Source organism: Rissa tridactyla, chromosome 19 (genome assembly GCF_028500815.1).
Source record: "Rissa tridactyla isolate bRisTri1 chromosome 19, bRisTri1.patW.cur.20221130, whole genome shotgun sequence".
NCBI lineage: Eukaryota > Metazoa > Chordata > Aves > Charadriiformes > Laridae > Rissa > Rissa tridactyla.
The window spans coordinates 7938081-7960839 of record NC_071484.1 but is presented as its reverse complement, the minus strand read 5'-3'; the positions used below and the strand labels follow the sequence as shown (position 1 = coordinate 7960839).

At 61.8% G+C, this 22759-nt stretch overlaps 3 protein-coding genes across 8 annotated transcripts; 2 read left to right on the top strand and 1 right to left on the bottom strand.

The window, feature by feature from the left end:
• Positions 1-430: 430 nt before the first annotated feature.
• On the top strand, positions 431-12417 carry PHOSPHO1 (phosphoethanolamine/phosphocholine phosphatase 1). 6 transcript variants are annotated; one of them, XM_054224179.1, is made up of 4 exons: positions 6767-6867; positions 8262-8372; positions 9220-9324; positions 10290-12417. In XM_054224179.1, exons 3-4 carry the CDS (start codon positions 9280-9282, stop codon positions 11049-11051), a joined length of 807 nt encoding a protein of 268 aa, XP_054080154.1. In that variant the 5' UTR covers positions 6767-6867; positions 8262-8372; positions 9220-9279; the 3' UTR covers positions 11052-12417. The 6 variants fall into 6 exon arrangements, with proteins under 6 accessions (XP_054080157.1, XP_054080155.1, XP_054080153.1 ...); XM_054224182.1 differs by lacking the exons at positions 6767-6867; positions 8262-8372 and adding an exon at positions 431-547; XM_054224180.1 differs by lacking the exons at positions 6767-6867; positions 8262-8372 and adding an exon at positions 442-575.
• GNGT2 (G protein subunit gamma transducin 2) lies at positions 6771-22681 on the top strand. Its single transcript, XM_054224183.1, has 4 exons — positions 6771-6867; positions 18975-19132; positions 20229-20318; positions 20680-22681. The coding sequence occupies exons 3-4, from the start codon at positions 20235-20237 to the stop codon at positions 20803-20805; spliced, it is 210 nt and encodes a 69-aa protein (XP_054080158.1). The 5' UTR covers positions 6771-6867; positions 18975-19132; positions 20229-20234; the 3' UTR covers positions 20806-22681.
• ABI3 (ABI family member 3) lies at positions 12434-17803 on the bottom strand. Its single transcript, XM_054224176.1, is given in 9 exon segments — positions 12434-13213; positions 13434-13562; positions 13690-13823; positions 13825-13872; positions 14244-14339; positions 14496-14578; positions 15227-15403; positions 16209-16376; positions 17553-17803. Coding segments are annotated over 9 exon segments (1113 nt in total). The 5' UTR covers positions 17670-17803; the 3' UTR covers positions 12434-13052.
• Positions 22682-22759: the final 78 nt, after the last annotated feature.

Sequence of the window (22759 nt, the reverse complement as noted above, 5' to 3'; positions counted from 1 at the left end):
GAGATAATCGGTCGCCTCTCTGTTGCTATACGGAAGCTACTACATACAGGCAAAAAGCTGTGAACGCAGAAAATAGCAATTGGGAAATCTTACTCATCTCACGGTGTGTTTCTGATGGCTTAAGCTGAGCAGGGAAGAGAACGGAGCCAGCGTTTCAACTGGAGACGTCTCCACATAATGATCTATAAAATTAGTTCAGACTGAAAAATGATTCCTTCCCAGACAGCTCAAGCACGAAGGGATCGGCTTTCTGTTAAGCCTCAGATATCATTAATAGTCCAAAGGTCTTGTGACGCTTAAAATTACTGCCCGTGTCCTGTTCAAACGCGGGTTTGGTAACCGTGCTCTGATTCTTCTGTAAACCCTGTGATTTCAGCAGGTTACGGTGTCCTCGCCTCCCTTTACGGACGGGTTTCCGGCGGGCGCTAAAGGGCGAAGCGCCGTGCGTCAGCGGAGGGGTTGAACTTGATCTTGGCTGGGGCCGACCCAGTTCCTGGGGCCAGGAGGAGGAACCAGCGCCTGGGGAGCGAGAGCCCCGAGGGAGCAGGTGATCGAACTGCCCGTTGGGGTTGCAGGTTTGTCGTGGCAAATGGTTCATCGCCCATCACCGCGGAAACCAGGGAGTGTGTCAGAACATACTACTTTACCTGGAGTCGGAGTTTGTGCCCCTTTCTGTGAGAAATCAGGTATTTTAGGGGGTTTAATTCATAGGTACTCGGCCTGAAACGTTGTCTCATGTTCTGTGAAAATGTGAGCTTTTTGCTACTAGCAGAAAACTGGATTTTATTATACGGTGTCTCAAAGATTTTAATTTACCCATTTTAGGCATATATGTTCACTGATTACAGTAACCCACCCTGCCTACTGTTTAAAGAAAGTACAGAAATAATGTTAGATTGTCACGGAAGGTAAATTCAGTGGCTTAAATCAATTTAAGCTAGTGCAACTCGCGATGCGTTATGTTGCTGTCGTAGCTCTTGGCCTTTCCCATCCCACGGAGAAATCATTCCCCAGAGGGCTGCGATTTAGTCTGGGTGCTTGCGGATGTGGAGGAGACGGCCGTGCGGGAGGAAGGGCCTGCGGAGGGTTAGCCGGGAGATGGCAGTGGAGGGGATGAAGGCAGGCAGCTTGCTCCGCTGACGGTGTCAGTGCTGGAATCTGGGCGTGCAGGAACTTTCTGGATTAGAAATCGTTTCCAGCTTGTTTCTAATTAATTGCTAATGTCTCTGGTCCCTCAGACTTTCACATTGCTTGAAGTTGTATTTCCCTGACTAGAGGCACTGAACGCCGTAAGTCCGTCCGTGTTGTGGTTGCAGCGACTCTTCGTCGTGGCTCTCGCCGGCAGAATTGTCCGAGCTCCTTTGAGTCGTGCTGAGACAGAGCCCGGGGAGTTTTGTTCTCCAGTATTTTCTAAACCTGCTCAGGAGCTTGAGGCTGCGGTGAGCAATTTGTCACCTCTGTCAGTCTCTTCACAAACCGTTGCGGTGGTTGGTGTCAGTTGGATGGGATGACTGGCAAGGAGTAGGAGGATTTTTAGGCTTGGTTTATGACAAAGTAGATGGAGATTGAACTCGCTTCCCTGCGCAAGGGTAGGGTTTCCAGCTGAAGGAGCGCAGCGTGCTTCACAAGGTGGGCTGCAGGTCCCGAGAGCATCGCCTGGCCCCGCTCACCAGCGCGGTGGTGGGAGGGCGGCCAATGCCGCTGGCCTGGAGTGCGTGGAGATCGTTGGCGTTATCCGTGCCTCTCCTGTGCCACTTCAGCAGAAGCTTATCCCACCTGATAAAAGCCCTGTCTTTCCTGATTTCTTCTTGGCGTATAGAACAGAACATATCAAATGCTTCGACTCCTGGTGGGTGGTGACTCTTCTAATGAGTTTAGGACAGGGAACTGCTGGAGAGGGGACAGCAAAGGGCTACGAAGCTGATGAGGGGACTAGAACATCTCTTACGAGGAAAGGCTGAGGGACTTGGGTCTTTTCAGTCTGGACAAGAGAAGGCTGAGGGGGATCTTATCAACGCTTATAAATACTTCAAGGGGGGTGTCAGGAGGACGGGGCCAGGCTCTTCTCAGTGGTGCCCGGGGACAGGACAAGGGGTAACGGGCACAAACGTGCCCCTGGGAAGTTCCATCTCAACAGGAGGAGGAACTTCTTTGCTGTGAGGGTGGCAGAGCCCTGGCACAGGCTGCCCAGAGAGGTGGGGGAGTCTCCGTCTCTGGAGACATTCCAACCCCGCCTGGACGCGTTCCTGTGCCACCTGCTCTGGGTGACCCTGCTCTGGCCGGGGCTGGGACTGGGTCATCTCCAGAGGGCCCTGCCGACCCCTACCAGTCTGTGACTCTGTGAGTTGCTCTTTCTTCCTTAGTGACTTTTAGCAGTAAATACACAACCGAAGCCCACGCAGAGAGGAGGAGCTCGGGGAGCCCTCAGCTTGGACTGGTGTCACCCGCACTGAGCAAAGTTGGCCGTTTTCTGTGCCGAGTGTCCCGACTGCCGCACCGGGGGGGGACACAGAGAGCTGTGTGGGGAAGTCACCCCCTGCGGTGAAATGAATTTAAATAAATGGAGTTTGCTGTCGCTTTGCTTGTTGGCTCTTGAGGGTTTTCCTGAAATTGACTGTGTAAATATTACTCGGCCACCAGAAATTTATTGGTGTTTGCCAGAGTACTGTGTTGAGGAGGTGGCAGGAGGTGAGCAGCGGGGATGGAAGTTTCCTTGTCCAGGTGCCGTAGGGATTAGCTCAGCTCCTTGTGAGTAAAGGAGAGCTTCGGTTTTACTCTGAGCTTCCCCGAAATACGAATCGCAGACCGTGGGCGCCAGCACGAGGAGGTCTGATGAGGGCTACGGAGCTCGTCTTAACCCAGGTTCTTGGTGCGGATGGAAATGAAGCACGGGGGGGACGGGACGGCCAGAGGGACAGACGGTTACGTGGCCATTGTGGGCTCAGGGTTGCTTCTGTGCCGATGCCATCCGCTTGGTGGTGAAAACACCAGGACAGCCTTGGAGAGAAGCGTGCCCCGGTGTATTTCTTGTAGCACGGGGCTGTTACACCCATTGGGAGGGATCCGGGTGTTCATGGCAGGGTTGTCGTCTATTCAGGGGTTGCCAGGAGGCAGGTCAGGCCAGCGCAGAAAGCGCTGTCCTCGCTTGCTCTCCGGGGTTCTTCACAGTGGAAAATCACTGGGATACGGGATCACCCTTGCCAAACTCCTCCGGCTGTGATGTTTCTGGAATGATCTTTGCCCCGCTGCCTTTCAGTGGGAAGGAGACAGAAGGCAGCGGAGAATTTGCCCTTTTGAGTTTCCCACTTGCCTCGTACCCACTGACGGATGCCTTGGACGCAGGCTGCTCTGTTCCCGGGAGCTGGGGGGGACTCCGAGAGGGAGGGGAACCGGCAAAACCCACGCAACGGGGTGCGCTCTGCATCAAAAAGCCAGCGTGTCTCAGACGAAATAGTGGATAAAACATTTCCTTGATAACCAGGGCTGTTTCTCAGGCGAGCCGGTGCCTGCAGGCAGCTATCGGCACCTAAAGGTCCCTGTCCTTTAACCGGGAGGAGCCGGGAATGTTGGGAAAGGTCCTGGAATAGCAACTCTGGCTGCAGAAATGCTCCCAGCTCCGCTCGGACTGCGGCTGGACCTGAAATTTTGCCGAAATGGGGAGATTTTAGAGTGTTGGGTGCCAGGGCTTGAGCGCTGGGCCGACGTGGCGCTCCCCGGAGCAGCCGGCACAGGGAGTGCCCGCGGTTTTTTGCAGCCCGTTTTAAATTTTGTTTGCCCCTTTCCATTCTTAGCCACTTATAATTAAAAAGCAAGACAAAACTCAACCTCTGGTGGCCTCTTAACTACGTGTTTTTAAGGCCACGCTGCTCCGTCCCCTCCCTGCCCACACCCTCTGCCTCCAGCCTTTCAACAAGCTGCCCTTATTTTAGGTTTTTTTATTTATTTTTTTTTATCACAGGCGACTCCAGTAGAAATTAGACGTCCTGCAAAACCAAAGATACCACTTAAACACCACCCAGGAGGGTATTTCGGGGTGTGGACACGTCTGTGCACCCTGCAATTCCCTGGGCCAGGGCAGAGCCAGCCCTAAAATTACCCCCCTCCTCCCCCCCCCAACAAGCGTCCCCGGGGGCCGGTGGCTGCCCGGTAAAGGCTCCTTTCCCTGCACCAGTTAAAGCCCCCCCCGGGCTGTGGTTTAGGGAGCGTTTGTGCATTTTTGAGGTCCCTTGGCATCAGGGGCTGCCCCTTTATTGGGGGGCAAAATCCCCCCCCCCCCCAAATGGCTAAATTACAAAATTGGCTTTTTCCAGGAGGAGGTTTGTTCCTTATTGCCCGTTGTTCAACTTTTGGGAGCAAATCGGGCCGCGGCGCTACCGCGGTATCGGCGTGGGGGGAGCAGCGCGTTCATCCGCCCCCGCCCCGGGGCTGCATTTTGGGGACCATTTGTGCGTTTTTGGGGTCCCTCAGCCTCGGGGGCTGCCCCTTTTTTGGGGAGAAAATCCCCTCCGAAGGGCAAAATTACAAAACTGGCTATTTCCAGGAGGGGTTTTGTGGCTTATTGCCGTTTTCCAACTTTCGGGAGCAAACGGGGCCGCGCCGCTACCGCGGTATTAGCGCGGGGGGGGGGGGGCAGAGCGCTCCCCCTCCCCGCGGGCTGGGGGCGTGGCTCCGGCGGGCCCCGCCCCTCTGGTGCGCGCCGGCGCGCCTGCCATTGGCTGCGCGGGCGGTGACGCGCCGGGACTGCGGCTGTTCCGCGGGGCCGCGCGCGGCTCCGGCTGCGTCGCTTTAAAGGGGCCGCGCTGGCGGCAGCCCCGGCAGCGGCCCCACCGCGCCGCCACCCCGACTGCCTGCGCGCCCACCGGCGCCAACCGGGCGCTCCCGGCAGGTTCCGACCCGGTAAGGAGGCTCCGGTGGCCCATCAAGCGTGAGTCTGCACCGGGGCGGCCGGTACCGGGAGGTGCCCACCCGGTCGGGGGGTTCCGCTGGCCGGTACCGGGAGGTGCCCACCCGGCGGGAGGCTCCGAGGACCGGTGCACCGGGTGTCGGCACCGGGAGACGCCGATCCGCTACGGCTGGTGGCGGTACCGGGAGGTGCCCACCCGGTGGGGGTCTCCGGTACCGGGAGGTGCCGGTCCGGTAGGACCCCGTGGGGACCGGGGCGGCGGGTGCCGGTACCGGAGGGTCCCCACCCGGTTGGACCCTGCGGGGACCGGGGCGGCGGGTGCCGGTACCGGGGGATCGTTGTGTCCCCCCGCCGGTTGGACTCTCGGGGGACCCGTTGCGGCTGGTGCCGGTGCCGATCGGGCGGGAGCCTCCAAGCACCGACGGTGCATGAGTCAGCCCCGTTGCGGCTGTCGCCGGCACCGGGGGGACCCGGGGAGCGGCCGTGCCTGGGTCGGCGCCGGTCCCGCTCCCCGGGCAGCGCGCTGCTGGCTTGCCGGTACCGGGGCCGGAGCAGCAGCCACCGTCGGTGCCGGCACCACCGGCCGCACCGGGCTGGCACCGGCGCCGGTCCCCGGGGGGGCGAGAGGCCGCGGGATGCGTGTGCCCAGCGGCGGAGCCGGGAGCCGGTGCTGGATTCCCGCAAGCCAGCCGCCGATCCGGCACCAAACGCAGCGTTTTGGGGACAAACCCACCTGTTTTAGGGGTTTTTTGGTGGCTATTGCAGAGCCGGGAGCTCCGGCCCCAGCGGGAGCCCGTGACTGCGGTAACGCCGCGGCTGCCGGCAGGAAAAATAAACACCATTAAAAAAATCATAATGGAATGTCCCCGGTAACCCCAGGTGACCGACCGCGGCGTCGCGGCCGTCCGGCGGGACAGGCCCTTCCCGGGGGACGTGGAGGGATGCGGGTGCCGGGGGATGCGGACGAAGGGACGTGGAGGGGGTCGGGGACCCCTCCGAGCTCTGCTCGCCCCCGGTTTATTATTAATTCGCTCCTTTGCTTCTGCTTCGGGAGCTGTGTCGCGGGAGGGCGGCGGGAGCGGGTCGGGAGCGGTGAAATCGCCTCACGATCCCGGGGGGGCCGGGAGGGAGCTTTTCCCTCCTCCGCGCTGGGGGCAGCAGGACCCCCCCGTCCTCTTGTTTTGCCCTTAAAACTTGTCCTAAGGGCTGGGCGAACGCCGTTGCCAAAGGTCAGTGGTTGGGTTTTGAGTTAAAATTAAAAAAAAAAACCCAAACGTTGTATGCACCAAAAAACATCAAATTTTTTTTTAAGGTTAAAAACATTGAAAGCAGGCAAGAGCGGAGCACGCCGGGGGGGTGAAAACCAGCCCAGGGGCTGTGCCCGCGATGGGGAAATGCCCCCGCGCCCCATCACTTCGGAGACTCCGCGGGTCCCGGCCCCGAAATGGGGTGCTGGTCCCCGTCCCGGCTCGGGCGCGGTGGGGGCTGACGGGGGCCCGATCCCACGGGGGGCGGCAGGTGCGAGGCGCTGCTCTGTGCTCCTCCTGCGCTGAACCCGCTACGGCGTTAAACCCGAAGCTGATCTGCGGAGCTGACGGGGGCGGCCGAGGCTGCTGGGCTCCAGCCTGGCCTCCCTGGGCCTCTGCGGGGCAGAAGAGCCCCAGGGATGGCAGGGGGTACGGCCAGAGCGGGGAAAACGGAGATTTTGGGGATAAACTACCCTGAGGAATCATTCTCGCGGTGAGCCCAGCACCTCCCTGCTTTTATCAGGCATATTTTGACCCTCATCCCAAATTAAGCCCCTCCGTTTGACGCGCTTAATGAGCAAATAATTTGTTTTATTTTCTGTTTCGACGTTCAGGCTTCGCATGATGTTAGGAGGCGCTTCCGCTTCTCTCTTCTTTTGGAGGGAGTCCCTTTTTTGCAGAAGGTGGACGGACACGCTCCCGGGAAGCAGCCGCCGGGTGAGTCATCTCGGCGCAGAAATAGCTCTGCCGGCAGCGGCCACACGGTCCTGCTGGGATGGCGCTTCCCCCACCTGGGTTCAGCGGGGTAATTTAGGGCTGGGAGATTTGCAAAGTATATTTTTCTTTTTATTTTTCTCCCCTCCGCTCCCCTCCTGTGCGGGGCCGGGGGTGGCGCTGCCGGAGCCCACGGCTCACCCCGCTTGTCTTAGCCGGAGAGGAGGAGCGTGGGTTCGTGCAGTCGCTCCTAACGCCGGGATCTCCCGTTTCTCTATTGTAAGGGGGAAAAAAAACACATGGGGGAAGGATGGAATTTGCCCAACAGCCCCCGGGGGCGAGAAGTCCCATCCCAGACCTTTATTCACTAAATAACGCCGGCTTAGATTTTAATTTCTCCTTTGAATAAAAGCCACGCGTATTTTGGTAACAGTTAACAGCAGCGTTGGGACGGCCGGGAGCAGAGGGCGGCTCTTGCGGAAGCGTGGAGGGATGCTCCCATCGTCCTGCCGGTACCTGGGGGCAGCGATTGTCCAGACCCACTTCGGGGATTGTGGTTTTCCTTAGAAATCCTTTAAAAACCGGTCCGGTGGCCTCTCTTCTCCCCCACGCCGGGGAAGGAGCCGTCGGGGCCAGGGGAGGCTCTGGGCAGCCAGGAGCCTGGCAGAGGAACCGACGGCGTTTTCCAGCTCTTGGGAACGGCTGGATTTACCCTCGCTGGGGCTGCTGGTGGCCACGGTGCTCCGGGGGGAGCACAGGGATGGCGGGGAGGTGGGATGGGGAGCGGGGAGCTGGCGGGGAGCTCGGGGGGGGACAGGTTAAGGTGAGATGCTGCTTCCGACCTCCGGCTGGTCGGCAGCTCCGCAAGGAGCCCCGGCTAAAACAAGGGAAAAGAGAGCAAAGTGGCTCTTCCCCGTCGTCGGTCAGTTTTTTATGTACGTGACGGAATGTTAAGGGCCGGGGGGGGGAGCTGAATGGACGGCGTTTGGGGAATCTCAGCGGAGAGGGGCTGAAGGGACCGTACGTGGCGCGGAGGCGCTGCTCAGGCCTGTCTTTGACCCCATCTGCCCGGAATTCAAGCCGCGCTGTTCGCCATTCCTGCCTGGCAAAGCGCAAAGCCCTTGGGCCCAGGAGCGCTTTTCCGGGGGCGGAACGGCTCCTGTGTCCCCCGTGTCCCTTACGGCTGCCCCGGTGGTGTCCGCGGGGACGACCAGCCCTCCCAGGGCTCCTGCCCCGCGCCGCTGCCCGGCTCCTTCGGGCTCCCACCCAAATTTCTCACCGCTGGCAGCTCTTCGGAATATAACGACAAAAAAATTACAATTACTCTTTCATCTGTTTCTTTCCCCTGTTTCCCTTGGTTTGGACCTGAAAATGGCGGTGGCTAATCCCGCTCCCAGGCCGGCTGTAGCGTTATTTGGCGTCAAACCACGTCTGTAAATAACCGTCGGCTTTTGGTGGAAGCTTCTGCGCAGAAATAACTGGTGTCTGGCTTGAAGGCTTCACAAAAGGTCGCTTTTACGAGGTTCCGAGCCGGGGTTTAACTTTGAGCGCCCGATTCCTCCTGCCGTGTGCCACCTCAGAGCCGCCGTCGGGGTTTATTATTTTAGCAGAGTCACGGATGGCGTTTGTGCCCAAAATAGGTCAATGCTGGGCTTCAAACCAGGCAAATCCCCCACAAATCACCTTCAGCTGCAAAACTCTTCCTGTTGTCATGCTGGTGGCCAAAAAAGAAAAAAAAATCAGAGTAATCCTCCTAGCCCCGGCTAAGCCGAGCGACTGGTGCCCAGTTAAAATTTCCCGTGTCCCAGCACGTTATTCCTCCCGCTGTCCCGCGTTTCCAGCCGGGTTTTGGCTGCGAGGTTGGGGCTGTTCCAAGGTTTCCCATCGCTCTGCTCTCATCGCTGTGGACCGCAAGAGGTCGGCAAAAATCCGGAGCCGTAACCCGGGCGCTGCCTGCGCTGCGGGGCAGCCTGGCACGTCCCGCCTTCGTTCTGGGATAATTACTCCATTAAAAAAAAAAAAAAACACCCCAAACTAATTACACTGGAAGAAAATCAGGGCGATTTTGGAACGGGGCACGTCTGTCGCCGAGCCCTTCTGCTTGGCCGCTTTCCCCTGCGGCAGAGCCCGGGCGCTCGGGGAATTGAGAGGGATGGGAAGCATTAAAGGGGCTCTGCCGCGCTCCCGAAACTCCTTTAATTCCTCCGCTCCTGGCAGGGAAGGTCCCGAGGTTGGGAATTGGCTGCAGGACGCAGACCCTGGCCGAGCCGTGGTGGTTGGTGCCGTGCCCAAAGGTGGCAGCCGGGGAAAACCCAAGCCATTAACCAAAAATCCCCCTTTTTCTATGGTTTGCAGCCCGGCGAGCCCTGAGCGCCGCCGTCAGCCAGGCGCGGCCTGCGGAGGGATGGTCTTAAAATGAGAAGGTGCTGCGAGGGCGTCGGGCTGCCATGCCTGTTTAAGGTCAGTGCCGTTGTCCCCTCTCCCGTCCCCGCTCTCCTCGGGGTCGGCAGCGGGAAGCGGGTGCCGTCCTGCGATCCACCGGCCGGGGGGAGCGGGTGCTGCGGGGGCAGCGTGGCCTCAGCCGCGGGGGGTCGGGCTGGGGCTCCCCGGCGCTGCAGAGCGGGTTTGCGTCGGTGTTCGGGCAGGGCAGGAGGCGGCTGTGAGTTATCCCGGGCGTCCCGGGAGCCCGCGGTGCCTCCAGAGCCCGACCCGGGGCAAACCGAGGGTGGTGAGCCCCTGGCCCAGGGTGCCCAGAGAAGCTGTGGCTGCCCCATCCCTGGAGGGGTTCAAGGCCAGGTTGGACGGGGCTTGGAGCAACCTGGGCTGGTGGGGGGTGTCCCTGCCCGGGGACTTCAAGGTCCCTTCCCACCCAAACCGTTCTGTGATTCTCTGATTCGCTGAAACTGCACCCAGGTGATGGAGCAAAAATCAACCTGCAAAATGTTTTCCCCTTGGAAAAGTCCTCCAGGCTTGCCCTGGCATCAAGAGGGGTCTTCACGGGCACAGACCCCTTTCCAGAGGTGGGACAGGAGCAGGTTAGGGGGTAAATCCAACCAACCCCCTCCCAGGATCCTCCCTGCACAGCCCCCCCCTGCCCCGAGGTGTCCCCGTGTCCCTGGGGAGGACGTGTGCGGTGGTGGCTCGGCACAGTGACCACCGTGATTGCGGAAACGGGATTAGCGCTGACAAAATGATCTCTTTATAGGCAGGATAAACGCCTTAGGGCCGGGGCTGAGGTATGTCAGCAGGGGATTAACCCCCCCCAGGCCCAGCTGGGCTAATGAGCTGCCTGGGGGTGAGGTAGCCAAGGAGCATCGCTCTGCGGGGCTGGCAGCCTCTTCTGCTGTGGTTGCCACCGTCGCTGTGCCAGGGCCGAAGCCAAGTGCATTGAATTAACAGCTGGGCATTATCCTTCGGCCTCGCAGGGTGTGGGCATGGCCAGCCCCCGGCCTCCCAGGTACCTCCTCGTCTTCGATTTCGACGAGACCATCATCAACGAGAACAGCGACGACTCCATCGTGCGGGCAGCGCCGGGGCAGGCGCTGCCGGAGCAGATCCGCCAGACCTTCCGCGAGGGCTTCTACAACGAGTACATGCAGCGCGTCCTGGCGTACATGGGGGACCAGGGGGTCAAGATGGGCGACTTCAAGACTGTCTACGAGAACATCCCCCTGTCCCCTGGCATGCCGGACCTCTTCCAGTTCCTCTCCAAGAACCACGAGCTCTTTGAGATCATCCTCATCTCTGATGCCAACATGTTTGGCATCGAATGCAGTCTGAGGGCAGCCGGTTTCTACTCCCTCTTCCGCAAGATCTTCAGCAACCCGTCCGGCTTCGACAAGAGGGGGTACTTCACCTTGGGGCCCTACCACAGCCACAAGTGCCTTGACTGCCCGGCCAACATGTGCAAACGCAAAATCCTGACGGAGTACCTGGCGGAGAGAGCCCAGGAGGAGGTGGAGTTCGAGAGGGTCTTCTACGTGGGAGATGGCGCCAATGACTTCTGCCCTTCCGTGACTTTGACTTCCGCTGACGTGGCTTTCCCGCGGAAGGGCTACCCCATGCACCGCATGACCCAAGAGATGGAGAAGAAGCAGCCTGGAGCCTTCCAGGCCACTGTCGTCCCCTGGGAGTCGGCTGCGGAGGTCGCCCGCCATCTCCAGGAGCTCCTCAAGAAGAAGTGTTGAGGATGGTTCGGAAGAGACCTGCGCACTCTAAGCGGTTGGGACAGGAGAAGCCGGGGGGGTGACACGCTGTGCCCCGCGCTCCTCGGGCCCTGCTCCTGGGTCGCTTTCCTGCCTTTCTCCCCAGTGATTAAAGCACTTTCTCCAGGTTCCCCCTTCTCCGTCCTGCAGTGTTGAGCTGAAGCCTTCTCTATGCAGCTCGGACACCGACTCCACTGGGGGTGTTGGCCAACAGCGCTAACGGTGGTTTTTGTTGTTGGGGGCTTTTCTTCCTCTTCTTTTTGACTTCACAAGAGTAATTCCTGAAAGACCCGAAGCCGGCCCCCCGTGGGCCGGGCCCTGCACATGCTTCCACCGGCCGTCGCCCCCCTCGCCTGCCCGGCCTCCGCCGGCCGCGCCAGGAGCTGCGTCCTGGTGCCTTCAGCCTGGTGCCCGAGGGCTCCCTCGCCTCTTCGTGAGGCCACTGGAAATTCAATCCGGGGACTCGGGGCTCCCCGGCTTGTCCTCCGCACCCAGCCTGGGGCAGGGCAGCCCCCCCAGCCGCGGAGCCTTGTGATGGAGCCAGTTGTCCCTTCAGACTTTATTCTCTGAAAAAAGGTGACGCAAGGGACAGGAAACCTTTTGGAAAGGTGGTACCTTGGAAAAAACCCTCCTCCGGCCCATCCCACCCACTCGCCCAGGGCAGGGGCACGGTGGCCGCGTCCCGCTGCGGGGAGGGGGACCTGCCCTTGCCTTCCAGTCCCATCCTCTGCTTCTGCGTCCAGGGCGAAGTGTCCCCGTGTCGGACAGGTTCCTCCTTGCCCCCAGCCATTACCGGTGTCTCCTCCTGTTTGCTGGATCGTATGGACTGCCTTTTACCCCAGGGGGGGAGGAATTTCTCTCCCGACCTGGTGGAGGGGTGCCGAGCCTCCCCCGGGAGGTTGGTGCTGTGACGCTTCTGACTTCGGGTCCCCAGAGGCCGAACCCCCCCAGTCCCTGTGCCCCCTTGCCCCGCTGCAGTATTAATTACCCCTTCTAATTGCACGCTGCAGGGGGGACCTACAGTATTCGCTGCTCTCTGGTGTTGGCTTCTCCCGGATTTATCCGCAGCCTTACCGGCCCCTGAGGGCGGCTCGTGATCCTCCAAAGCGCAGAAACCCCGGCGGCAAACCCGAGCAGTGAGGAAATAACCAAAGCAGCCCTGAGTTGTTCCTCCTCTATTTCGTTTCCCTTCTCTCTGTTCTTCCTCCTCCAGACCCCATTCAACTGTGTGGAACTTAAAGCCATGGAATTAAAAAAAATACATATATATGTATATAGATAGAATATCTATATATTGCAGATACACGAGTAGTTTGTATCCAGGACATAAACCTGGGTGTGAAACGGCTCCCCGAGTCGCACAGTCGTGTTGCTTCTCTTCCTTGGGCTGGGGCGAGGGGGGGACGGTGTTGGAGGGGGAGCAGCAGAGCGGGGCCAGGCTGCAAGCGACGCTCTGCCAGGGACCCTGTGGGGACCCCTCTGGGGCAGGACGGGGCCCTGGCTCATCCCCCGCTCTGTCTCTGATGGGGACAGCAGGCAGGGTCCCTGGGGACGCGGCCGGGTGCGGCTCTTCTTGTCCCTGCGGGTGTTTGGCCCCGTCTCCTGTTCCTGCGCTTTGGTCCTGCGCCGCCCTCGCTCCTCCCGCGGGGCCAGGGGCATCGCCAGGGTCAGACCTCGGCCTTTCCGGCGGCTGCGGGGCCCCGGGGATAAACCTTCCCCGCGGCAGCAGCAGCCCGTGCTGCCCTCGTGGAAAACGTATGGAACAGGGAGACGGGAGAGCGGGCGGCGGGGGATGCTCTGGGTGACGGATGCTGCCGGGATGCGGTGGTACCCAGCGGTGGTACCCAGTCCGGCTGCCCACACAAGCTGTGCGAAACCCCAGCTGCGCAAAGCCAAGGTTCAAAGGCAAAGCGGAGTCGGAGCAGGAGCAGGATGCGGCCGAGTCGGGCTGGGGGTGCCGGGGGGGGCACCTGTCCCCAGCGCTCAGCAGGGCTCCACGTAGTTGCCGGGGAAGAAACCCGCTTCCTCGCCCATGACACCCTCGCACCAGCCGTCCGAGTAGCGCCGCGTGACGAAGAGGAGGGCGCCGGGCTGGAAGGAGAGCTCGTTGTCCTTCTGCTGCGTGTAGGGGTAGAGGGCCACCACTGCGCGAGGAGGGAGAGAACGGCCATGGAGCCCGGCAAGGCCACCGCGGGGGACAGGCCACCGCCGGGAAGGGCAGGAGGGGACATGAGCAGCCCACGGCATCGCTGGCCATCCCAGCCCCGACCACTGCCAGGGCAGAATTGGGCCCTTGGTGCCATGGCTGTGGGCAGGAGCTCAACCAAAAGCACCGTGGGGACGGGATCTGGGGACCCACCGCACCTTTCCCCAGGTAGCTCTCCGGGGCCCAGGGGGGGTCCTCTGCGACAGGTGGCGGTGGCGGGGCCAAATCCTCAAAGTCGGGCAAAGCTGGCGGCGGCGGCGGCGGCGGCGGCTCGAGGTCATCGGGGCCTGCAGAACCCCCCCAGCAAGACCCATGGGGGATGAAGTGGCTCCATGGGGAGCAGAAGCCACGCGCAGCCCCCACCTCCCCACTGCCCTCCCCAAGCCGAGCATCCCTGGAGCACCGAGCACTCACCTGGGGGCAGGAGGTCCAGCGGGGGCACGGGCAGGTCCCCCGGGGGTGGCGGGGGCAGGTCCCCGGGCAGCGGTGGGGGCGGCGGGATGGCAGCCGCGGGCGGTGGGGGTGGCCCCGGCAGAGAGGGGGGCGGCGGGGGGCGCGGGGATGCCATCACCAGGGGCTGCCGGGGCCCCGCTGGAGCTGGGGGCGGAGGAGCGGCGGTGTCAGGGTGGGGGGCTGGCTCTGCCCCCCCGCTTTCTGAACACAGACACTTGCCCCGTGCCAGGACGGGGTGCCACTTGTGTGGTCAGCGTGGGGGTGTGTACGTGCCTGGGTGTGTACCCACACAAGCCCTTTCCCCACTCTGTGCCTCAGTTTCCCCATTGGGGACCTTCTCTGTAACAGGATTTCGCTCTAGAAATAAGCACGGCCCAGGGCGGCCGATCTCCTGCTCCCCAACCCCCTGTTTTCCATATTTGCAGCAGAACGTCCCCGAGCAGCGGGGTGACGGTGGCTGCCCCGGGCCCTCCCGACCCACCCAGGCCCTCCCGCCCCCCGGGCAGTGCCGGTACCTGACGGATACCAGCGAGGCGGTGGAAGAGGCCGCGGAGAGCTTGCCTTCGGGGACCACGGGCGGCTGGATGGGCTCGGGAACGCGGGCGCTTCTCCTGCGGGCAGAGCGGGCGCTGAGCCCCGGCTCGGCACGGGGGTGGGGAGGGGACCCCCATGGCCACAGCACTGGGGGAGCCCGTGGTGTCCCTGCCGTCGTCACCCGCTCGGTGACACGGAAAGGCGAAGCGCCCCGCACCCGTCCCCAGCCTCACCCCAGGGTGCCTGCGGCCTGCGCCGCCGACTTGGTGCCCTTCCGCGCCAGGGTGCCCGTGCGGGACAGCTGGGTGCTGTGGTCCTGCGGGCACAGGGAGACACGGAGACGCCACGGGTGAGGGCAGCTGCAGCCACCCCACGAACTCATTGCACCCCAGAGCGCTGTGCTCCCCCGCCTCTGCGGGCAGCAGCACCCCGAGGTCTCTGCTGGGCCCCCCCCCCGCGCAGAAGGAGGTGCCGGCGCGGCAGTGCGGAGGCGGCCGAGAGGCGCCCGCCACCATGGGAACCGTGGCCCCAGCGCCGCCACTTCCCCCCCGTCCCTGCGGTGGCTTCGCCGGGGCCCGTGCGGCTGCCGACCCCCCCCCCTGACCCGCGGGCGCCTTCCTGCGTGGGTGGTTTCGGTGCTGGGAAAGGTGCTGTGGGGGTGAGAGAGTCGTGGTGCAGCGCTGGTCCCAGCGGCGCCGACGGCTTTTGCTGAGCGTTGTGTGCCTCGGTTTCCCTTTGCTGTATTGAACCGTCCACCCCCCCCTCCCCAAGCTGGGACCACCGAGCCCCCGCGGGATGAGTCCCCAGGGGGGCTGTGGGGCAAGGACAGACCCCGCGTCTCCATCCAGGAGGGGTTTGAGCCCACTTGTGCGCCCATCAGTGCAACGCTGGGGACGTCGGGGACCGAGAAGGCCCATGCAAGCCCCCTCACCCCTGGGGGACACCCCCTGAGCCCTGGGCTGACCTTTATGCCGTGGCCGATGTCATCCAGGACGCTGAAGTTGAGGGGTTTCCTGTAGTAGGGCTCCAGGCAGGGCTGGCTGGGGGGGGCCATGATCTTCTGGTAGGACGGGAACCTCTTGCTGATGGTCAACGAGCCGATCTCCCGGCGAGACACCTTCTCCTTGTGTATGTCAACCCTCTGCGGAGACGGCACTGTCCCCACTGTCCCATCCCGGCTTCTCCTCACCTCCCGCTGCCCCCTCCAAGTCCCACCACCCTCCCCAGCCCCCTCTCCCTGCCCGTAAGGGGAGGGCTCGCAGGGAAGGATCAGGATTGAGCCTGAACCCCCCACCCTGGCCGAAGCTGCAGGGACAGATCCCACTCTGCTCCGTCATGGCAGGGCCAGTGGTGCCCTTGATGCCGCCGCAGCAGATCTGGCCCTTCCTAAAGCAGGGGAGGGGGCAGTGGCGGGGGGATGCACGAGCCTCGGCTGCCCATAAGTTCTTTTCCTGCTGCTTCCAGCGTGACAACAGGGTCCCGTCTCCTCCCATGGCTGGAAAGGCTCCAGGCGCCTTCCAAGTGCCAGGAAGAGGGCGGGTGGCCATGGGACTCCACATCGGTGTCCCTAAGCTCTGGGAGGACGAGGCCAGGCCAGCGTGACAGCCCAGCCAACGCTCCGAGCCCCATCACTCAGCTTCGGCTTTTCTGAGGTTTCCCAGGCAGTTCCCGCGGACCCCCTCCATTGGGATTTGCAAGTGCCCAGACTGGGAGAACTCCCGGAGACCAGTTTGGTGGACTCATGATGTGTTGGGTGCCCCCACCACACCCCAAGCATTCCCAAGGCGAGGAAGGGGATGCTACGGGGGGCCGCCGGGCTCTTGAAGGTGTGAGGAAGGAGCGGCTTCGGCCCCTTCCGGCTGCCCAAACCCCCTTTCCCAGAGCCCACCCCCTTCTCAGCACCCAAACCCCAACACGTGCCAGCCCCGGCCCAAGGATGGTCCCACCTGGGCCACGCAGCTGACGTCGGCCTCCACCTTCCGCAGCTCGGCCGCCTGCAGGTCCAGCAGCCGGAGGAAGGCGGTGGCCAGGCTGTTGACCTGGTAGGTCACGCTGGCCAGGGACTGCGTGCTCAGCGCCATCGTCTCCTCCAGCGCCTTCCGCTTGTCGCTCGCCTGGAGGGGGAAACCCAGCCGGTGGGACGAGCACACCGCCGCTGCCCTCCATCTTCACGCCGGAGTCACACGCTAGCGAAGATGCTTCCTTCTGCTTTCCAAATGCATCAAACTTCCTCCGGCTCCGCCGGCGGGACACAGGGACACCCGGCGGGCAGCGGCCATCGGCTTTTCCAGCACTGGGGATTCACCGTGATTTCTCCCCGGGATGCTGCCACTGGTGACAGCCAGCCATGCCACCAGCCGGCCATGTGTGGGCACAGCTGGCCATGCCACCAGCCAGCCATGCACGGTGACATCCAGCCATGTGTGGGGACAGCTGGCCATGCCACCAGCCAGCCACACGTGGGGACAGCCAGCCATGCATGGGGACGGCCAGCCGTGCCACCAGTCGTGCTGGGGACGTCTCGGCTCTCTGACCAGTTCAGTGCGTTGCCCCTTCAGCTCCGCTCCAGCGCATCGGCCACCACCAGCCCCTTGGGAGCACCATCGGGGGCTGGCTCGAGCCAGCAGGGCCACCGAGACGGGCTCTGCAACGCACATGGGGACCCCTCCGGGCAAACATTCCCCCCCCGCAAATAGGGCCAGAAGAAGCCTTTTCCCTCCTATTTCATCCAAAAAGCTCTTGTCCCCCACTTTCCCCGGGGGAGCCAGGCAGGGAGGAGGAGGAGGAGGAGGAGGAGGAGGAGGCAGAGGAGGAGGCAGAGGAGGGAGGCTGACTGCAGCAGAGCTGCACACTTGCTCCGCGTGTGCAGGCACCCAGCTCACCTCTGCCCAGCCAGGAGACACCTCCGAAACCCTGGGGACAGCCTGGGGACAGCCCCGGGCGGGGCTGGTGTCCCTGGTCCCCTCCCAGGGCACCTCTGGAGGCACCAAACCCCCGGAGAACTCGCCCTTCGTCCCAAACCCACCCTGAGAACTGAGCAGAAAAGCTGCTGTGGAGCAAAAGGGGAAACTGAGGCACAAGAAAAAGCAACAAACAGCGGCATGCAGTGCTCGGTAGGAAGCAAACGGGGACGGTTGGGCTCCCGTCTCTGAGGGCAGAGCCTTCGTTGTCACCCACCAGCCGCCCCTCGGGGACCACCGTCTCACCAGTGGTGGTCCCCCCAGCATCACGCCCAGCCCCAGAGCCACAGCTCGTCCCACGAGGTCCCCTCCCATCCCCGTCCCCTTCACCTGCAGGTAGTTGCTCTCGCAGTAGTCGGCGACCCTGAGGAGGTTGCAGTGCTGGTCACGCAGGACCTGCCGGCCGGCCGGGATGTCGCGCTGCTGCAGCTGCTCCAGCTCCGCCATGGTGCCGGGCTCGGCTGCCACTTCCTCCCCGGCCGCCTCGGCGCCGCGTTTTGAAGCTCGCGGCGCTGATGACGCAGGGCCCGCGGGCGCTGTGGTGTCCCCGTGCCGCCCCGAGGGACGCCCCGAGTCAGGCGTGGAGCCCACCCCGGCCACCCGCGCATGGAGGCCCACAGGAGAGCAGCGAGGAAAGGCGGGGGGCTAGCGGGGAGGAAGCCATCGTGGCCCCAGCCCCACCGGGGACGTGCCGGGGCTGCGGCTGGTGGTCACCCCGCTGGGGCGGGGGATGAGAGCGGCTGCGACGGTGAAGGATGTGAGTCACGGAGGAACCGGTGGTGCAGGGTGGGGGCGAGCGACCGAAAAAGGTCCTGACCCCTGTCTCGGGACCTGCACGAGCCACTCGGGAGGTGTGGGGCTGAGCCGGGCTCGGGCGCATCCCAGGAGGGTGATTCCCTTCCCTTTGCAGTTATCAGTTGGGCAGGAGATAGAGCCAAGGGCAGCGCTTCGACTGCCAGGTCCTCCTCCCTGGGAAAGCCCCGGGCACCCCCCACGGCATCGCCCCGGGCACCGGGACCTCGCTCAGCTCAGGGGACACTGAGGGATGTGACAAGTGACCCCGCGGAGGTGCCCGTCCTTCCCTCGCCCGGGACAGTGTGTCCTTCTCCGTGCTTTGCTAACAATGTTCCACATCCCCGCGGGTGAGGCTGTGCCGAGGGCAGGAAATTCCCACTTCCACGGCGCTTGGAAATCCCCCTCCACCCTCCTCCTCCTCCTCCTCCTCCTCCTCCTCCCGCTTCCTCGGGGCCTCCCGGGCTCAGCCCCAGCGCCTTTGCACCGTCCGGACAGGAGCAAAACCCACGTTAGGGCTTGGCCCTTCCTGAACCCACGGCCCCACCAGCACAAGGACGAGGGAAATGATGAATTTCCTCCAGCACCGTCCCAGCTCCTCACACCCTGAAGGACCAAGAGCTGCCGGAGCTGCTCCCGGTCCCCGCCGAGGCTGCTCCAGCCCCCGGAGGTCCCCTGGAGGTCCCCCCGCCCCTGCTCCCCTCCTCTCCATCCCCTCCTAAACTCTGTGAAAGCTGCTCTGATTCCCACAGGGGTTCGGTCCCTCCATCCCAGCAGGACCCAGACACCCCACGGGCTCAGACACCCATGGCCAGGGGCTCAAGGGCTCCCCGCGTACCCCGGCCACCCACCCGTCCTCCCCCATCCTCACCCTCCCCGCAGCCCCACCACCGATTACCCCAGGGCTTTGAGGCTAATGCCCAACACCTGATCAGCTTATTCTCCTGAGTCTATTATCAGCTTAAGGACAAAAGACATCTGCTCCCCACCGCCCTCCCAGAGAGCTGAAGGAGCCTTCACGCCTGGATCAGGAGAGCGAGGGTCCAGTTGACGGCATCTCCTCTTGGATGGATCTCTGAGCATCTCACTGTGAGAGGGGCAGCCCCTCGTCCCCGGAGGTAAGTGGCTTCGCTCCCTCCAGGTACAAATGGCATCGTGGGATCCACCAGGTTTGGGAGCCACCTCCTGCGCGGGTTGGTGGCACAGCTGGGCTGTGGCTTTCGGCTCCTGGTGCTCTGCCACAAGCATCTCCCGGGGCATCGGTGGGGAGAGGAGCACGGGGCACACGCCATGAGAGCAGCCGCAGAAAGCCAGCGGCGCCCAGGGCCCACAGCTTGATGCCTTCCAAAGCAGGGCCAAGGCATGTTTCAGCTTAATCACAGTTATTATTTTTTTTATTTAAAAGGTTGTGGCCAGGTTTTCAAACCCAAGCCTAAACACGGGGCGAGATCTCAACCAGCCGTGCGGGAATCTCACATAACCCGTGGATGGGCTTTCAGGAAAAAAGTGTTGGGCTTTTCCAACCCACGCGGCCCCAAAATCCTTCTGTCGCAGCGAGCGATTTACCTCTGCGTGCAAATAGCCGAGTCCACAGCAATGATGGGGCCTCAGTCCATGTTAGCACTTACCGGGGGTGGGGGGGGGGGGTATAAGGAGGGGAGGGAAGGGGGGAAAAAAAAAAAAGGAAAAAAAAAAGGAAAACAGAAGATACTAAAGAGATTTAGTTCCTTAGAAAACCTGCAAAGATGCTCTTGCCCAGGCACAGCACAGAGATCAGGAAGGTCAAGTTTGCAGACGCAGGTTCTCCTCCGAGACCGCTGCTCCGAGAGCCCCGAGGCAGCGGCTCTTCTCCGTGCTCAGACGGCCCCGCTGAACTGGCCAGCCCCTGTCTTGGGGAAACAGCCTCTGCGGTAGCAAAAACCTCCTTAAAAACCAGGCTGGATCCTCCTCCGCTGCCCTCGAGCTGCATCTGTCGCTCGACGTGCCTGCTGAGAACTAGCAAACGAAGATCTGGTTACAGCAGATGTTACAAGAAGGGTTTTGAAAGGTGCCTTCAGCCTCGGGTTATTTTTTTAGCATCAGCCCACGTCTCACCGTGGGGGTAGCCGAGACATCAGCGGTGTTTGCAATATTCTTAGGGCCAAAGCAATAGCCCTCATGTGCCTTAGAAGCCCATCTATATACTACTAATGCGCCGTTTCCCTGTGGTTACAGGGCAAAATGGCTCAGGACATGACAGAGAAGGAGCTGCTGAAGATGGAGCTGGATCAGCTGAAGAAGGAGGTGAAGAACGAGAGGCAAATGGTGAGTTTTTCCCCCAAAGCACAAAGGGACCATTCCCCGGCGTAACTTCCTGACCTGATTGTGCTGCAAAGATAAAAAACCCACAACCCCTGAAATTAAACCTCAAATACAGGCACAAGCATGTGCGTTTGCACCTCTCCCCTTGAGGCAAACAGGTCCCTCGGGCTGGGAGTTGCAGCCCCACACGCAGCGAGGTGCCCGTAGCACCCCAGGGGTGCTCTCGGGGACACCCCCCGCTGGGTGGGACGGTCACGGCCGCGGTTTCCCCTCTCCCGGCCGCACGAGCGGGTTTGTAGGCAGCCGAGGAGGGCGGCGAGGGTTCGTTCCCGTATCCCACGCAGAGCATCTCCTTCCTTGGCAGGTCTCCAAGACCGGCAAAGAGATCAAGGAGTACATCGAGTCCATGGCGGGCGAGGACCCGCTGCTGAAAGGTGTCCCCGAGGACAAGAACCCCTTTAAGGAGAAGGGTGGCTGTACGATAAGCTGACACCCCCCCGCTGCTGTCACCGCGGGGGACAGGGATGCTCCCGTGCGCAAGCCAAGACTGTCAGAAACCTGCTTTCCCTGTAGTGTGACCTCAGCGCTGGAGAGTTGAGAACCAAAGCGTAGCGCATCTAAAGGATGGTAAAAGGAAAAAAAAAAAAAAAAAGAAAAGAAAAAAAAGAAAAAAAAGAAGAAAAAAAAAAATGTACCCCACTGCCACAGGAGATGAGGTTCAGCAGCCAGCGCAGCGTCTGCTCTCGTGCTCTCACGGCTGATTTACATTTGGTTTCCTGCAAGCAAAACTTCTGCATTTTCAGCAGCCAGCAGCAAACTGGGCTTTAGCGAAACCGCGGAGCTGTGTCTAGTCTCAGCCTTCTCCAAGCAGCCCAGCGCCGGCGCCGAGCCCTGGCTTGCTGCAGAAGAGCCTCCCAGCAGAACCTTGCTCAAGCCATTTCCTCTCGGTGCCTCGGTTTCCCCATCTGGCACAGGAGGGCGATACCCACCCTGCTGCCTGGAGGCTTCCAGGGGTCTGAAGCTTTCTTCTCTTTATTCCTACACGTCCCTCCAGCTGGTGCCCACCGCTGCCCACCACTCCTGCAGCCCGCGGCTCGCACCCACCAGGCACCCTGCATCGAGAGGCGGGGGATGGCCAGAGCGGGGCTGGGTGAGCTTCACCCGGCGCAAAGGAGTAAAGCCCCAGGCAGCTTGTTCAAACTCTCACCCCACCTCTCGGTCTCGCTTCCTCCCCTGGAAACCCCCTGGCAGCCGCGCGAAAGCAAGCCCAGGGCTGTCAGGTCCTGCCCGCGACCGTGGTGGCTCCAAGCGCTGCAGCCGCTTCACCATCATCTCCTCTCTGCTGCCAAGACCGGGCCCCAAAGCCTCGTCCCACCATGTCCCACCAGTGACGGGGATGACTGGGAGCAAGCGGTTTGGGGTGGCAGCAGGTCCTTGGAGCAAGACAGGACCCGCCAAGCCCCAGGCGAGCAATACCCCGGCCATGATCCTCCTGCTCCCAAGGGCAGCTTTTTTCTAGGACAAATTTCATCCCCTGCCTGATAGAAAAAAGCACAGCAGCTGGGGCACGGCCCGCTTCTGAGTTCAGCAGGGTGATACTTCGGGGACGATTTGTGGGGTTTGTTGTTCGGGGCTTTTTGGAAGTTTTGGGTTTTTTTTAAATCATACAAGTACTTTTTTTTTTTTTTTTTTTTTAAAACATACATATTATCGTTGGGAACTCTCCAAAACATCCCCAGATGGCCAACCCCAAAGGGAAGCAGCAGCTATTTGTATTTCTCAGAGCCCCCCAGGTCCCACCGAGGCCGCACTCTGTCCCCATCCCGCTTCTGCTTCATGCCAGCCCCCCGGGACACGCTCCCCCGCGCCCAGCCAGCTGCTGCTGGGGGTGACACACATCCCACGGCTGATTGAGACACAGCAAAGGCACCAGCTGCGAATGGAGGGCAGGAACGAAGCTCCCCCAGCCCACGGACGAGGCTGCTGGGGAAGAGGCGATGGTGCAGCAGGTCGGTAAGGCCGTGGGTCCGTGATGACACTGGTGATGGCTGCCAGGGCTCCGGGAGTGCGTGGAGACAGGCCTGGGAGCAGTTTAAACGCAGGGAAATGGCTTTCGACCCCAACCGGAACGGTGTTCTCCTGCCTTCCAGGCTGCCACTTGGTGCCATCGCCGGGCCGGCCCTGCTGGGCACGGAGGCCTTGGGGCAGAGGGGTCCCAGCCCCACAGACCCCACCATGGCAGAGGAGGGACACAGGAAAAGGCTTTTCCTCCCTTCCCCACCGCTCCCCCGCCGCCAGCGCCTCAATGCACCTCCCTAGCCAAAAAAAAAAAAAAAATATTAAAAATAAAGGTGGTTTTGTTCTTGCTCGCAGACGCTAAATAAACCCGCCAGCTCGACCGTGGCCTGTGTCTTTCTTGCGGTGGGGCTGGCGGCCCTCAGGAG

Bases quoted from the DNA above. Each gene is read 5' to 3' on its own strand.
- PHOSPHO1 (XM_054224182.1), top strand. From the start codon at position 9,280: ATGAGAAGGTGCTGCGAGGGCGTCGGGCTGCCATGCCTGTTTAAG. The intron at 9,325-10,289 runs GTCAGTGCCGTT...TCGGCCTCGCAG, and splicing joins GGCTGCCATGCCTGTTTAAG to GGTGTGGGCATGGCCAGCCC.
- GNGT2 (XM_054224183.1), top strand. From the start codon at position 20,235: ATGGCTCAGGACATGACAGAGAAGGAGCTGCTGAAGATGGAGCTGGAT. The intron at 20,319-20,679 runs GTGAGTTTTTCC...CTTCCTTGGCAG, and splicing joins TGAAGAACGAGAGGCAAATG to GTCTCCAAGACCGGCAAAGA.